At 36.1% G+C, this 16125-nt stretch overlaps 1 protein-coding gene across 2 annotated transcripts in view; it reads left to right on the forward strand.

Annotated features, from left to right (window-relative positions):
* Window positions 1-16125, forward strand: part of grid1b (glutamate receptor, ionotropic, delta 1b) — a 467814-nt gene that overhangs the window by 302494 nt on the left and 149195 nt on the right. For both annotated transcript variants that reach the window (XM_073828690.1, XM_073828691.1), the window contains exon 3: window positions 1578-1783. In XM_073828690.1, the coding sequence (XP_073684791.1) occupies window positions 1578-1783 (206 nt within the window). The remainder of the gene's footprint in view (window positions 1-1577; window positions 1784-16125) is intronic.

The following is a 16125-nucleotide window of genomic DNA, read 5'->3' on the forward strand; positions in this document are numbered from 1 at the left end:
CTTATGAGTTTACCAGAATTGTTGTACAAAATTAACTCCATAGAGAAGTGAATCTCTACGGAATGCACTTCAGTTGGCATCTTGTGTTCATCGTTATGTTTGTTCCTATTTCATCACTTTCTTTCCTACAGTCTTTTGTTTCAATGCTGAAAGCAAACTCATGTGTGCGTGTGTATGTACGATGTGCGTACACTGTGGCATTACCCATGATGACTCACACTGCCCTCAGCACAACACTAGTGGAGGCTGTTGTCAACATAGACATTTGCAGGGCAGAACTACAAAATTGCTATGATTTTTTTCTTTAAACATTGTATAAGGGAAAAAAAAGAACTGAGAGGGAATGGAGTGAGGATGTCACTTGACTTCCTCTCCTCTGATAAGGATCGCTTGGAGACCATATTTGCTGGGATTTGTTCTGTGGTTCAGTTCTTTGATTATCCTGCTCATTATAATTTTCCCATGAGTGTCTTTGTTAAATTTCACTGGGATTTCAACAGCTGGTACTAAAGTTGTGAGCTGAAGCAGACAGTGCTCCCTTGCCTGTCAAATCCATCCGCCTTCACCGTGCACAAATATTGCTGCATGCAATGTAATGAAGGCTACACTAGACAGGAAACCCATCAGTTTGTACTGCAGAGAGAGCAGAGACAATTGTACCATAAACATTTTTGTTGATGTCCAGATGGAAGTTTTTATTTACTTTGCTAAACACTTTAGATGTAAAATTGTAAAAAAAAAAAAAAAAAAAGTAAAAATGCAAGCTTTTTAAAAAATGTTTGTCAAGGCATTTTTAACAGCATTTATATATTTATTTGTGGGGAGAGAAAAAAAGTGGTTAAGTTAGATGGATGGATGTTCAGAAAGTATTCTATTACATTAGTGCAGTGTATTAGTGACTCTTTGTTAGGCTTGTGTTAGGCACTGCATGCAACCAGACTTTAAAACATAAACCACTTGTTTGTTTGTACTAAGAACATTGTGAAATGATGTGGAATGGGTTTAAGCATTTAAATGCTTTAAACAGAGTTGGGTGTACTGCACTCTTATTGCTAGCTGAAATGATCAAATTAGCCAAAATATTAAATAAATGAGCATACAAGGTTCAGTGATGTGTTGAACTGGCAGAAATCTGTGTGGCTTGCTGCAGATTCTTTGTGAGGTTGCCATTCATTTACTTCCATAAAAGCTTTTCTTCCTATCAATTAGTTGCCGCTGAGAGAGTGTGATGGGCAATTTGATTCCCAGGGTGAGGCACAATAGCCAGGCACAGAGCATTCAACTACTTCCTGAAACTACCAGATTTACAGCAGAACAGAACAGTGCTTTAATTACTTCCCTATTATCTTTGAGGTCTTACGTCAATATGAAGATTAGCTTTTATAAGTGTCATCTTCTGGAGATGACTTTATATTTTTGTTCATTTTAAATTTTACATTTCTGAATATTAGTTATAGTTGGACACGTGAGAATTATTATATCTCAAACAAATGCCTAAAGATCACCAAATGACCAACCACATTTTTCACAGTATTGAACAAGACTGATTTTAAATTCTACATGACTTTGTCTTGCAGATATTCGTGGACTGCAAGTCTTTCTGGACCAGACATCAAGACAGGGTTTGGATGTGTCTCTACAGCGAGTCGATAGGAACATCAGTGGTGTGTTTTCCAGTTTGTTCACCTCCATGCGCACAGAGGAACTCAACCGCTACAGGGACACTCTCAGAAGAGCTATCCTGCTCCTGAGCCCACGTGGAGCACAAGTCTTCATCAATCAGGTATGTGCTGTCATTACAGAAAAACTCTATATGTCTGGGATAAGCCAGAAAATATGTGGTTGTTATGTGAGTAGAGGTGTAAAGATTCAGTTTCCTCAATGCTTAAATTTTGAAACATGGAATGGAATCTAATGAATCATGTTTCAATAAAGTATCATTTAATATTGAAAAAAAAAAAAAAAAAAAAAAAAAATATATATATATATATATATATATATATATATATAAACACTAAATTACTTACATGCAGGAGTTATTGGAGATTGGAATCTCATGCTTGATCTGTCCTTAGGACAGTGAATATCACATGAGCAGAAGACAGCTGTCTAGCAATAGCGATAAAGTAATGAGATGCTCAAACTATTGATAAAGCTGCCAAATCTATAGTCAATCTGCTAATATCCGTCCTGTGAACCCAAATTGAGTGCTCTCTTCTCTCTATCATTACAAGACACGCCCCTTGCTGCTGATTGGCTACTGAAGACATTCAATTTCATTGTGTTTGTGTCATTGTGTATTGGAGAGTATTTACAATCGGTTATGTCTAAAGTTACTGTAAAAATGTGCTGTTTGTCTTAAAAGTGCACTAAGCAATTTTTGAAAAAAAAAAACATTTTAGCTGCAGTGGCGGAACTAATTCCCAAAACACACTTGTAGCCAATCAGCAGCAAGGGGCGTGTCTTGTAATGATAGAGAGAAGAGAGCACTCAATTTGGGTTCACAGGACGGATATTAGCAGATTGACTATAGATAGAGAGAAATGGAAGATAAAAAGAGAAAAATATTGGAGGAACAAAACATTAAAAAGAAGGGTTGTGATCAGTCAAGGTGTAGGACCCACATAAATATTGGAGTAGCTTTCCAATGGTGAAGAGAGCTCAAGGAGTAGGAAGGGCTTGAAACGGACACCACGGTTGTGTTGTTTCTTTTTGATAGGTAAGTAATGTTAATTTTGCATTGTTTCACGTATCTTATCTGTGTTGGCTTTTGTTTGAACAAATGCTTGTGTGTCATCTTTGCTTGTTATGGTGCTTTCAAATAGCAGCATTGTTTTGCAAAAATCGCTTAGTGCACCTTTAAAGTGACAGCAGCCTAATATACGCCTTATTCAGCCCGCCGCCATTTTGAATCGAAAACGAGGCTGTGAAGGATAGCAGTCCAGCAGCGCTCACTGTGGCGTATTGTTGCATACTGGGATGTAGATTGTTTACTCATAAAAATAAAGAGAAAATATAATTTCACTAATTCCCACAGGACAAAGAACTTCATAAAATGTGTTGTATTAAAGTTCGACGGGACATAGGACCTAACTTTCAGGAAACAATATTGCATTTATTTAAGAAAATGACTGTGGAAACTAGCCGGTTGGCTAATTGCTAATTTATAATGTGAGCATGTTTATCTTCCTTTAAACGTTTACGCATAGCTAAAATGTTATGTTTTACTACAACAACTAATCTAAATATCTCCATTTTGTATAGATTACAAATAGAGTGTGCTCAACATTTTACTCAGGATTGTTTTTTAAAAACACTGACTGGAATTAGGAAGCTTAAGGAGGGTTCAGCTCTGTCTGTGTTTACCTGGACTCAAAGACCTCACGTAAAGAAAACCTTGTGATCATAAATGAAAAAGATATTATTTTTAAATGATATTTTAAAAATTAACATGCTTAATAGTTTGTGTTAAGAGCCTGCAGTTAGATCGTAAGCCTCTTTCAGACATGTTAAGTCATACAAAAAACAGTGGGTAGAAAGTTTATTTTTATGCAAAGCGATCAAAAGATAACATTTATTTATTAGTTTGCCGTGTAGTGTTTGAGGTCAACCCCTTTTAAAATCGCAAAATGACATTCAGAACATAATTTTTTGTTTCTGTTTTGCTTTAGACAAGGAAAACGTCATGTTTATCGTAATTTAATAATAAAGGTCGGGAAGATGCTTATGACCTAGCTGCAGGCTCTTAACACAAACCATAAAGCATTTTAATCTATATAACATCATTTGAAAAACTCTGTATAAGCGTTTAAAGGAAGATAAACATGCTCACATTAGAAATTAGCAGTCTTTCCACAGTCATTTTCTTAAATAAATGCAATATTGTTACCTGAAAGTTAGGTTATATGTCCTGTCGAATAATCCCCGTTTTCTGGAGCTCTTTGTCCTGTGGAAAAATGTGAAATGACCTATTATTTTACGGTTATACGATCTACATCCCGGTACGCAACAGTACGCCACAGTGGGCGCTGCTGGACTGCTATCCCGCACAGCCTCGTTTTCGATTTAAAATGGCGGCTGGCTGAATAAGGCGTATACCTGCTGCTGTGTACATAATGTTAATCAAACAACAAAAATAAAAATAAGCATGTTTTTGACTTAACTTCCATAGCTTTAAAAATAATAAACAGAAGTTTAATTGAATTGCAGGGTTTTATTTGATTATTCAATTTCGGTTTTTCCACAACATCCTGTTTTCCAACAAAAATAACCATCTTGCTATCGCATATTCCTGTATAGTGGCCATAAAGAAAGTCAAAGCAAATTTACCCTGATGTTTGTGACATGTCTGATCCTATAAATGATTTAGCTGAAGATTAATCCTGATTTTCCTAATAGTTTATGCAGGGTGACATTATTGTAATCTCCTGCCATATGAAATTTTGTGTCTGCCTAGAGGACAACTTGAGTAAAAACTGGCTCATTATGCCATACAAAACCTGTCACTTTTGTTGCCTTCCTCCATAATGACTGTAAAAATGACCTGACAGGCCAGCACACCTTTACTGTCATTATCTCAGCATCTGAAGTACACTCCTCCACTTATGAGGTCGCACATCCGTTAGCATCACACATTGGCCTTAACAAGCTCTGTGGGATCTGAACTGGAATCAGTCACTCATGCTGGCGGGATGCCCATCACTGCCAAGAGCAAGAGCATGGCTTTCTAATCCGTATGGATATGGCATAAGACAATGATCAGCTGTCTGTAATCTTCTCCTCTCATGGGAACTGTGATTTTTATGTGGAATGAGTATCAGCTAGATTAGCCTTTGATGTGGCATCCTTTTAACTGTAAAGATGAACGAAATGCAGATTAGACATTGCAATTTGGATGGATTCATCGTTCCACGAATCTAATGGGAATTCTTTAAAACAAGAAAGAATAAAGTTAAGAATGAGTTTAAGGAATGTGGATGGCTGGATAGATAATAAACTGACAAATAAGTAAATTTGTGAGTGAATTTGAGGAAATTAAGTGGAAAGCATCAGAACTAATAAGTTTTATTCACAACGTGGGTAAATATTTATGTATTTTACAGTAGGTTGTGTTCTTTTTAAAATTAAATTATCTTAGAATATATATTATTTTTAGCCAGTAAAGCTTTAAATGGTAAGTATAATGCATAAAATTGTACATAATATTATAAGCTCAGCTTTCAGTGTATTCGTGAGTGTGTTTTTACCGGTGTGCACTACGGCCAAGCCTGTTGTCATGTTCTCCTGTCATCCGTGACAAGTTGAGCTTCCCAGCCATCAGCACACAGATGCCACCAGAGGTTTTTTCTTGTTTTGGTTCCTTAGTTGATAACTCACTTTTTCAGTTTATCCCACAACAGCACATCATGCCATATCAGGACAAATAACTCAAAGTTCACTGAGCTCAGTGACTAAGAGAAGCCTTATTATCAGTTCAGCTCAGCATCTGTAATACTGATCATATATTATTACAAAACTCTTCATATTATACATCTGTCTTCTGTATTGTGTGAGGTTACTTTCATGGGGATGACACTTTATGCTATCACTAAGTGAGAAAATTACTCTACGTTTCTTTCATTTGGATCTTGCATTGCATTGCATTGTATTACAAAAAGAGCAAACCAGCAAGTGTTAATTAATTAATTTAACACATTTATATGGCTATTATCAGCCAACAGTTTGAAGTTATTACCACTGAAAAGGCTAATGCCATTTGCCCATTAATCATTGGTTATGTATGGCTAATAAACGACCCAGCTCATTGGAAAAACAACTTTGGATGTGTCAAAACTTTAGCAAAATTATATTACATTGTTTCTTGCATGTTTCACGATGCTTTCAAAGTGAAATGCCAAGTAAGTGATGCGTAAAGCTTGTTCAGTTTTATCTGAAACTAATGAATGCGAATCTGGCAACGTTTTATTACATTGGCTGTTGTATGGATCTCGGCAGTTCGGAAATGAAATGTCTGTTCAGAGGTGCTAAAAGATAAATTATCTATTGTGTTTGAAAATAATGTACAGACAACACCAAACCCTACACTAAAACTATCAGATAGCATTAACAAACACAAAGGTGAAAGAAAAACACATTCACTGAAGCAACCATGCCATTTTATTTTGCTTCTAAAAGTCTTTAAGCTCTTTTATTGACTTATACACAAGCACTCAACATCGCAAATGCAGTGTGCTACTTAGGTGATCAACCTATGCCATGAAAACTCATATAGAGCCATTATGTGATGCTAACATCAATTCATCCACTGTGCAAAAGGTGTTTTAAGGTCATAACATAGCATTGTACAAATAAAACATGCAAAAAAAATATGAAAAGGTAAAAAGGAGGAAATAAAGGTGTTTTACTGCCACTAGTGTTCATTTTATCTGGAAACTACTGGGAACCGTATAAATAAATAGATAGTTGGTTAATAATAGATAGTTTCCACTGATATATGTGTTTTCATTAATGCTTGCAACTGTAATGTATTCATTTGACTTTTAGTTCATAGTGCTGTTCCTTGTTTCCCCACGTTAATCTATGATTGTCTGCAAATGTGTCATTTAGTCAGTTAGCCCCTTTTCTAGTGTTCTTTGTTGCCAAGCATTACCACCCTTTGTCAGCTATGACGGGGTCCGCCACTTACTAGAGAGCAGGATGATGCAGAGACTTTGATCTTTAAATAGGATCTAGCATGCGTATGATGTGAAGCATCTAACAGAGGCCCTGTTTCATATACTAGAGAGCTGTCTTGTTGGCTTGCTTTCATAGGCAGCATCCTTAATAGAAATGGAACAGCATGGGTAGAAGCAGCAATTCCGTGTATCATACAAAAGAGACCAGCTTGAGTGTGTCTCTTTTCTGTGAATAAGCTAATGACATGAACTTTAATTAGAACATGAATTATGAGTTATTGAATGCTTGGTACAGTAAGATATTACTAACCAGTACTTTTCGAAATGTATTTTTTCTCACAATTAATTCTGGTATTGCCATCTCCTCAAACGGCACATTAGAAATTAGTTTATCCTATACCTTCCAAACAATCACAGCTTTCTGATTTTAGAGTTGGGACTTTGATTGCCTGATGCAGTATTGCTGTTCCTAGAACGTGCCCTATTTGGGAAAATCACATCATGCCAGTGTGTTCTGGCTGTTATGTCTCGTGTTGTGCCTGTATTGTTGTTCCCTGTCATCCCTGAAGGAAGTGGTTGATAGGAAATACTCAAATGACTTGTGTTGCACACAAGAGGTGTAATTTGAGGCACTGCATCATCTGCAGAGGCTGTGCTGACCAATTGTGAGTTGTTAAAAAGAAGAGCGGTGAGCCACGGACAGAACGCCTCCCGAGTGCCTAGACGTACTGCTGACAAAACTATCTTAAATGTTGACATCTCTCTTTCTTTCAATTGCACACTATATCTTTCTATTCATCCAGTGTTTTCACTTGCTTTGCTCTCCATATCACACAGATACCCTGAATACACATGTTGAGTTCTATGAGCAGGAGATATTTCTGAATCAACTAAATTGTCAAACAATATCAGACTTTAGGTAAGGTTTATTTTGTGATCCACTGAACTTGTAAAGTTGAAATTTCCAACATCCCAACACTTGCACTTGACATCAGATATCAGACCTCCAACTTTTTTTTACCTTGTACTATATGTCATCTAAGCATAGAACAATTTAATACCTTTCTGGTTAAAAGATCAGAGATATCAAGTAGGAAATCTGCATTTGATTTGAATTTCGTCACACATTTTGACCTTGGTTTAGGATTTAGGTAAAGATAGGAAAACCAATCTTTCCATATGTATTTTAGCTAAAGTTTAGATTAACGGCGAAAGGTTAGGACAGTGCTTCTTGGACTCAAAACTTGTTCCATGACTGACAAAATATGCTGATCCAGAAATACATCCTTTTGGCAAAATTACAATCAGTGTTTAAACAAGTGTCATTTCACAGGACTGTTTAAAGTTCTGTATTGAAATTAATCTCTCTTGCTGTCAAGTATTAACAGAATTTTGCCTTCTAAAGTTGACAAAAGCAGGTCTTATAGATTAAACCGTTGAATATTTGGATGTGTCAATATGCCAAAGTTCCAGAAAGATTACATAGTGTCTATGTTTCATTTCAGTCTTTAGTTTTGGACATCACATCAGGATTTTGAAAAGATATTTGATCTGTACATATTTCCAAAGGCTTTCCTTTTTTAGCACATTAAACGTTTTGCTTTTTTCTATTTTAGAACTGTTAGTTCTTACAGTTTTAGGTGTCTGATAACCTTGCATTGAAATATTTATAGCTCCTGCTGTTAGAACACAGAATCTGAGATCAGAATTTTAGAAAGTTACTGCATTTTGAAGTTTCAATCCTCTTTTAACTAGCCCATACACTGTAAGGATGTAGCTGTGCTTAAATAGGTCTTTCTCAGTGGACTTCCTTTGACAAACTGTTCTGTTCTTTTTTTTAAATCAAGGCAGAAGTAGCAGGCCAGTGTGCTAATATATTCCTGTACAACATTCATGAGACTGCAAGGCTTTCAATGCTGTGTGATGAAGTTATGACAGGGCATATTTGCTCATTTTAAATCTTGTAATCAAAGACTTTTCCCAGAGATAGCTTCTCACATCACCTTTCAGGTCCTCACTAAATTAGACTTTATTACAGGGCTATTCAATTAGATCCATTTGAGGGCCGGATTATCCAACTGGAAATTTGAAGCGGGCCAAGGGGATGGGGGCCGTCCCAATCTTTTTCTAGGGTGCCTATACAATTACATTGAAATGCATATTCACTAAAATGAACTAATATTACCAACACCAGCATCTATAAAAGGTTAAGGTTCTGTCTGCCAATCAATTTAAAAACAAAACAAAAAAAACAAAACATTTTTTTTGTAATTAATCATGAATAATCGCATATTTATACTGTCATAATTTCACAATGAACCTCCAAATTAAGGTAGAAAAACAGTAAAGTATTTTTAAATATGTGTTTAATAGCATCTTTTTACCAAGTAGCCTATTATTAATTAATTATTGATATTAATATTGCTACTGGTCTCTATTAAATTAATTTTCTCTCAGTTTTACATATTAATTATGTCCATTCAACATTACAATAGAATTGAGAACCAACATTTAATAGGCTCTGAAATATATTACAGCTTTTCATTTAGGTGATTTTAAAACAATCTTCACATAAACTATAAATTGTATATGCATAAAATATAAAGATTATTGCCGTATACTGGTTATAATCGTTATTTTATGTTTTTAATCTTACATAAGTGTTTGTTTACCACAAAGTATATTTTGGCCATCATAATAACATTCAAATTGGATCATAAGCGCTTTAAAGTGCTTAAAATGGTTGTGCAAAATGCTTGAAAGTCATTGAAAAGTGCTTGAATTTCTCTCTCAAAAGGTTGAAATGAAATGAATGTAATAACATTCGACATTGATTAAGTTGGTGTGACTTCTGACATAGCATACATCAGCGCTGTTAATAACAGAATTCTGAGCAGAATTTGAATTATTCTCCCATGATCTTTCAGCAACCTTAATTCATTCTGGGCGAATTCAAACACTTTTCACTGGATCTTGCAGCAGTATGCAGTAACAGTGTCGCGAAATCAACTTTGGTTCCCGAGGCTGTTCTGAGCTTGGACAAGTGTGTTTGCGTTGCGCTGCGAGCTGATAAACGGTCCGCGCTGCGCAGCTCAAACGTGGCGCGCTTTGGTTTCTCTTTCGCTTCGTTTGCCGTTTAATGTTTCTCAAATGAAACAGAAATAGCAGCGCTTATGAGTTTAATAACGCGGTGGTCGCGCTAGTGCGACCGCTCACAAAATTTAGTTGCACCGGCAGAAAAAATGCGACCATTTGGTCGCAGTCTGGAGCCCTACAAGGCTTGTCAAATCTGCCGTCTATTGATGCTGAGATCTCCGGTAGATTGTTGTTGTTCTCGGCTCTCTTGCTTTTATTTTTTGGCTGGCCCGCCGCCTAGTGGACAAACTAATTCAAGCCACGGGCTGCTCCCTCGGGCCGGACGAAGATGATTGGCGGGCCGCATTGGGCCCGCGGGCCGCCAATTGAATAGCCCTGCTTTATTATTATTTTATGAATAAATGTTGATTTTACTCAAAGTAAGTAAACCTTAAAAGCCCCATAATTCCAGAATTGAAGTTTTGTGGAGTTAGAGTTTCATACAGCACAGCAGTAGCAAGTTTTCATTTATTTTTGTAGTATTGTCATTCTCTCTACTGTTAATTTCAGTTCACAAGTTCACCTGCTCATCCGGTCATGATGGTTAATGGTAAACAAACTTGACTTCTTGTCCTCGACAGAGGCTCGAACTTGAGACTATGTTTGAGCTCCAAGTTTAACCCCCATTGCGGTACTACATAGAGGAAGAGGTACCATAAAAATTAACAAGAAGTGCTGTACTCTGAATCCTACCTGTTGCGGAATTGTCTGTGAATTCAAATAAAACAGCAATTATGGGTGGTGTAAACTCCAATAATACTGTAGATCAATCAAACATGAGTGTTTAATGGCAAACATGTTGAAGATTAACACAGATTTGTTGATTCATTAAGTGATAAGCTGTTTCCTCACAAAAGCAGTTTATTCCGCATACTGACACCTCTCCTCCATTGACATCCATTAACTAAAGGCTTCGTCTTCTTGCAAGTGTACTGCAGCGTAACACTTTTTTTTTTCTCACCTTGGAGGCTTCCCTTAGGAGAGGGTCTCTGAAGGTATTTATTTACATGAGCAAGTGACTAAACAAGGAACACCTGGAAGTAATCAAGCAAGGAACCATGCAGAACCTTTATTCCCCTCCTTGTTTTTGATTATGTGTTTAAGGATGTAGTTTGAATGAAAATATCTGCACCATAGGTAGGCATCATTGCTTTCAGTCATGTTTTTTGTGGAGAGCATTGTTTCTTTTCTCTGCCACCCGTGGTGACTGCAGTTTTGTTAAAGCCTAAAAACACTCTTTCTCTCTTTTAGAGGTTCTTCAACACCTCTGACTTTAGAGTTGTCAAATTTCCTCCTGCACTGCAGTGTGTTGGTATGTATGTGTGGGCCTGACCTGTTATGAGTGTCCCATCAATTCTCATTTTTCTAGGATTTCTCCTTTTTAAGTTCTGTTCTCTTTGCCTGCTACTCATAGACATAGGGGCCGTCCCGCTGCTGCTGTCACACCGGGAGACGGATTGAGTGGCATGAGTTATCAAGCATGATGGATGATACTCAGTGGGAAAGATGTGTTACTCCAGAGGCATGAAAGAGATACTTTTTCAGGTGTTGTACGTGCTTTGTATTACTTGCCATGTGCTCTTGATTGCTTGAATGTGTGTTGAGATATTTCACAAAATAAAACATAGGAGCTGATGGGTAGGCCTATCAGTGAAGGTGCTTGCAAACACAGTAATTTAAGCAAGTAACAAGTAAATATAAGCTTAGAAGTGTCAATTTAATATTTAAGATATTTCTCAGCAGCTGCTCTGCCTGTGCAGTATTTCTTTTTTTTTTTTTTCCTTTTTTTTTTGGGCTTAATATGCTTATAGCTTATAATATGCTTATAGCCTATTAGACCATATTTAATTAGATTTATTGTGCAGCCATAATTTAAATATTATTAAAATAATAATAACAATGGCTTCTATTGTGATAATGTCTACAGAAGTGACAGTTATCTATATTATCTTTAATGTGGATGGAAACACAAATAATGATATTCTGGTCTCCAGATATGGCCAAAGATATTCCAAGATGGTGCAACGCTCAATATGGCAAAATAAGCCCCGCCTTATAAATTCAGGAGCCAGTCACCATTGTGTCACTGCAGCAGCAGTTAGTAATGCTGGTTGCCATAGAGATAGTGAATGTCCTAAGACATGTGCTTAAAAATGCACATGGGCATTGGCTGGTTCAGCCTGAAGTAGCTTTTAAAATGCTATTTGACCATAAACAACATTTACTGGACAATTCTTGCCAGATTTTGTTAGTGGTTTGAATTATATTATTAAAATGTGAGTGTGGTAAGCAGGTTTTGAGACTTCAGGATTTCTTCATTCCATGTAGATAGGACTTAGTCCTAGGTGTTTCAAATATGGTCGCTGAGTGAACAGACTTTTCTTTAAGTTGATTACATAGGTTTAGAGGTTTGTTCAAATCACTAACTGTAAGTATAAGTGATACTTTAATTAGTTTTCCACACTCAGTAACTGGTCAAATAATAGTCTTTAGCACACTTTCAAAAGTGTGCAATAGATTGTTAATGTTTCATAATGGCTTTGAACTTTTGAATCAAGATTCCAAAACAATTTAGCTGAACCACCGCCGAGCCAAGGTTAATACTGTATAGAAGTAGTAATTTAATAATGCGTTTATTTTAAATATCTTGCAATATATTTATTAATTTGATGCCAAACTAGTGTTCCAAATGTTATAATTTACACTACTCTGTCATAATATGTCAGGAATTGTATGAAAAGGGAGAATCGGTTAACAAGGTCTAGATCTAAGTAACAATGAGCAATTAGACAATTAGCTAATTACACTGCAAACAGCTTGACAAAAGTTTGCTACATTTAAGCTTTTATATATATAATATATTTTAAGGCAAACAGGAAGTTGTAATTAGACTGAATACATGATTTTCATAAAGTTAAAAAGTCTCCAAAAGTAGTATTAAGGGCATAATAGCAAGTAATTATTATACTATAATTATGCACCAGATGGTTACAATGATGCTTATGAATACCATGCTACTCAATAGTTAGCAAATGCATGAACCATGGTATTTATATGGTACTCCAAGGAGGGCTAAAGAATACCATGGGACATGGAGGAAATTTTTTTACTAATTATTACTGATGATACCCCATAGAGCTTAAATATTTTGATACCATTGTACATGTCCACAAAACATCTAATAAGTTTGATTAAAATTGCTGTGTGCTGTTTTGTGCTTTGATTGTTTTGTTTAGAAAACGTCTTAACTCGAGTCATTCACAAGCTGCAGGTATTGATCTTACTAAAGTTATTTTACAAACAAAAGACACATTATACATTAGTTTTCAATGGATTGTAAGTAAATATTCCACTTCATTCAGCATCTTTGGACTTTGTGTTCCTATAACTTTTACTATTCCAAATGATTCAGTGTGTGCATGAATGTAACTCTGAACTGAACTGAAATTGAAACTGAGATTGATTTGGACCATTTTGCTGAATGTTTAGTTTGATCGATTCATTGAATACAACCGACTCAAACCAGTGAATCATTTATCTTTTTGCCATTACAGTTCACAGAATTTAAGCAGCCAAAATAAAATATTGAGTGTATGCGATCACCAAAATACAGACAGAAATATTGAGTTCTGAATAAAACAACACAAAATATAGTTGAAAAGTTGTTAAGGATGATATAGGCATGATTTCAGACATTCACCCCAGGAATTGCACCACATTTCCATAAACGAAAAAAGAGCTGTCACTCCAAAACTTTATTGTGTGTTTTTCATAATTGTCTTTTTTGTCCTTGTCAGTCACCCATGTGCTCAAAAGGTCTGTTTATAGTCACAATAACTGCTCACACTGATGCAAATGTACAAACTAAGTACATTTTTTCTATCCTCACATTCATAGTCTATTGTTTTCACACTGACATTGATTCTATGCATGACTAAAAAAACATTGCACTTGGCATAAGGTGGGATGCAAAAGATTTGTCCCTGTTTTAAATAGTGGTACGGACAGCTGGAGGGTTGACAGCAGACACAGCTGACAGTTGTTGTCAGGAAATGCTCATTAATTAGGCCATTGATGAATCGTGAATCAACATTCAGAAGCAGAGGATGACTCATTAGTCTAGTAGTAATGCTTGAATTTTAAGTGAGAGGAATACTAGGTTTGAAACTGCCTTAGTAGAACTTTTTTTAATATACTAAACTTGCCTAATGTATGTTGGTGGATAAATATCAGGAGTAGAATTTTGATACTGAGCTATTCAGAGCTTGATTCTGATACCTATGTGCTAGAGAGACCATTGCAAATGTCAACTTTGAATAAAAATAAAACTCATGCTTAATAATTTGAGATGTTGTCATCTTTTAAAGGTCCACTGAAGTGCCTTGAAACACGCAGCATTATTCTATGTGGTGGTGTAATTTTAATTGAAACAGGAAAACAGGGCGGGACATACCTTGCAGCCCCGTCCACTTTTTTAAAATAGCCAATAGCGTTAATTATATCTGCTCGGGCCAGAGCCGTTGAGCTCGGTAAAAGCCGCATTTGACAGCTTATGACACAGTCTAATAGATTACCCCCTAGATTCAATATGAAACTCTTACTAAAACACATGGTTTAACACATGCCGACTCGCGCATACATATGATCTGCTCCATGCTATCGCGTCTCTGGACCGGACCCAAAGTCCGGAGTAGACTGTGCGCGCTGCAGCGATTCGCGTGACACAGCGCGAAACCAGACCGCATTTGCCCCAGTGGAAAGCACATTTACACTGTCTGAATCGCTCTCTATCACCTACATTGTGCACTACATGCTATTCACCATACAGAAAACACTAACACTGTAAACAAGTGACCGATCTCAGCCGCAGCTTCAATGTCTATTTATAGTGTTGGGGGCAGGATGCTACGGACTCTAAAGAGCATTTAATTGGACAGAACGTTTGATGAGAAGCTGAAGTGCAGCGTGATGTCATCAAAATCGTTGATTCATATTGGCGGAAGTGAGAGACTGTAAGTTTTGAATGCTCATATCTTTTAAACGCAAATGTTGTCATTGTTTGGAGCACACTAGCTTATAGATAACATATTCAAAAGCCAAAAAAAAACTTTTTGATTTCATGGGGACTTTAAGTCAAATTCTTCAACATATGCTCATTGGAAATACATCCCATATGCATTTCTGCAAAACTGAAAAAAATAAAATAAATCATAATAATAACAACATACATACATGTACGAATTACTGCACTTTTCAGTTGAAATTAACACTAGAGGCAGTAAAACTCCCTTTATTCCGTTTTACACAAAGTATGACTTACAGGTACAGAGTTTTGATACAGTGTTGTTTTTGACAACCATCTTAGATTTAGTCTTAGTCTTAGTCTTTTGGACTAAAATGCTTCTTAGTTTTAGTCAAATTTTAGTCACTTCTATATGTGATAGTTTTAGTCCAATTTTAGTCGACGAAAAGTCAAAAAGGTTTTAGTCTAGTTTTAGTCGACGAAAAGTCAAAAAGGTTTTAGTCTAGTTTAATCAAAAAAGGGAAAAAGGTAGTATTTTAACAAATTAATGTAGGTCAGTAAGTATTTTGCTGTTGGGTAGTGTCACTTATAAGTTCTGAAAATAGCAGATCTATAGTTCAACACAATGTGAGCTTCCGGATCGACAATTTTCACCAATAATTACAATAATGAAGGTATGTTTTAGAACATAAAAGACAAACAAGGATGGAATGCTAAAACGGCTTGCCATACTAGTATAGCAAAGAGTATTTAATGCTAAAACGGCTTGCCATAGCGTCAGATACTTTTTAAGTTTTAATTGGCATGCACAATAAGCGGAAATGTCATGCATTTTAAACGTCTGACGGACCACCCACTAACATTTTCGTCTATTCTCGTCTCGTCAACGAAAACTCACACACGTCTCGTCATGTTTTAGTCATCAACGAGCCATTTTTATCTCGTCGTCGTCTCGTTATCGTCATGAAAAAAAGTGGCGTCAACTAAATGATTTCGTCATCGTCATCGTTGACGAAAACAACACTGTTTTGATAAATAAAGCTTAATTTTCACACAAGAATATTACACAACTTTAAAAACAATTTTACATCCTGCGCAATTTTATAAACTGATACTTTTGAATGTTTTTGTCACATACTGTATACAGCTTCATATGCATGAGTTTTCTAATTCAGTTAGTTTGCTCACGTGATACAGCATCGCAGTTGAGTGATGAAGCGCTCCAGTATGAACCCCATGAAACTATGGTTAACTAACGAAGTTAAAATAGCATGACTGCATCAACAAATGTGT

This window comes from Garra rufa, chromosome 22 (genome assembly GCF_049309525.1).
Source record: "Garra rufa chromosome 22, GarRuf1.0, whole genome shotgun sequence".
In the NCBI taxonomy this organism is placed as follows: Eukaryota; Metazoa; Chordata; class Actinopteri; order Cypriniformes; family Cyprinidae; genus Garra; species Garra rufa.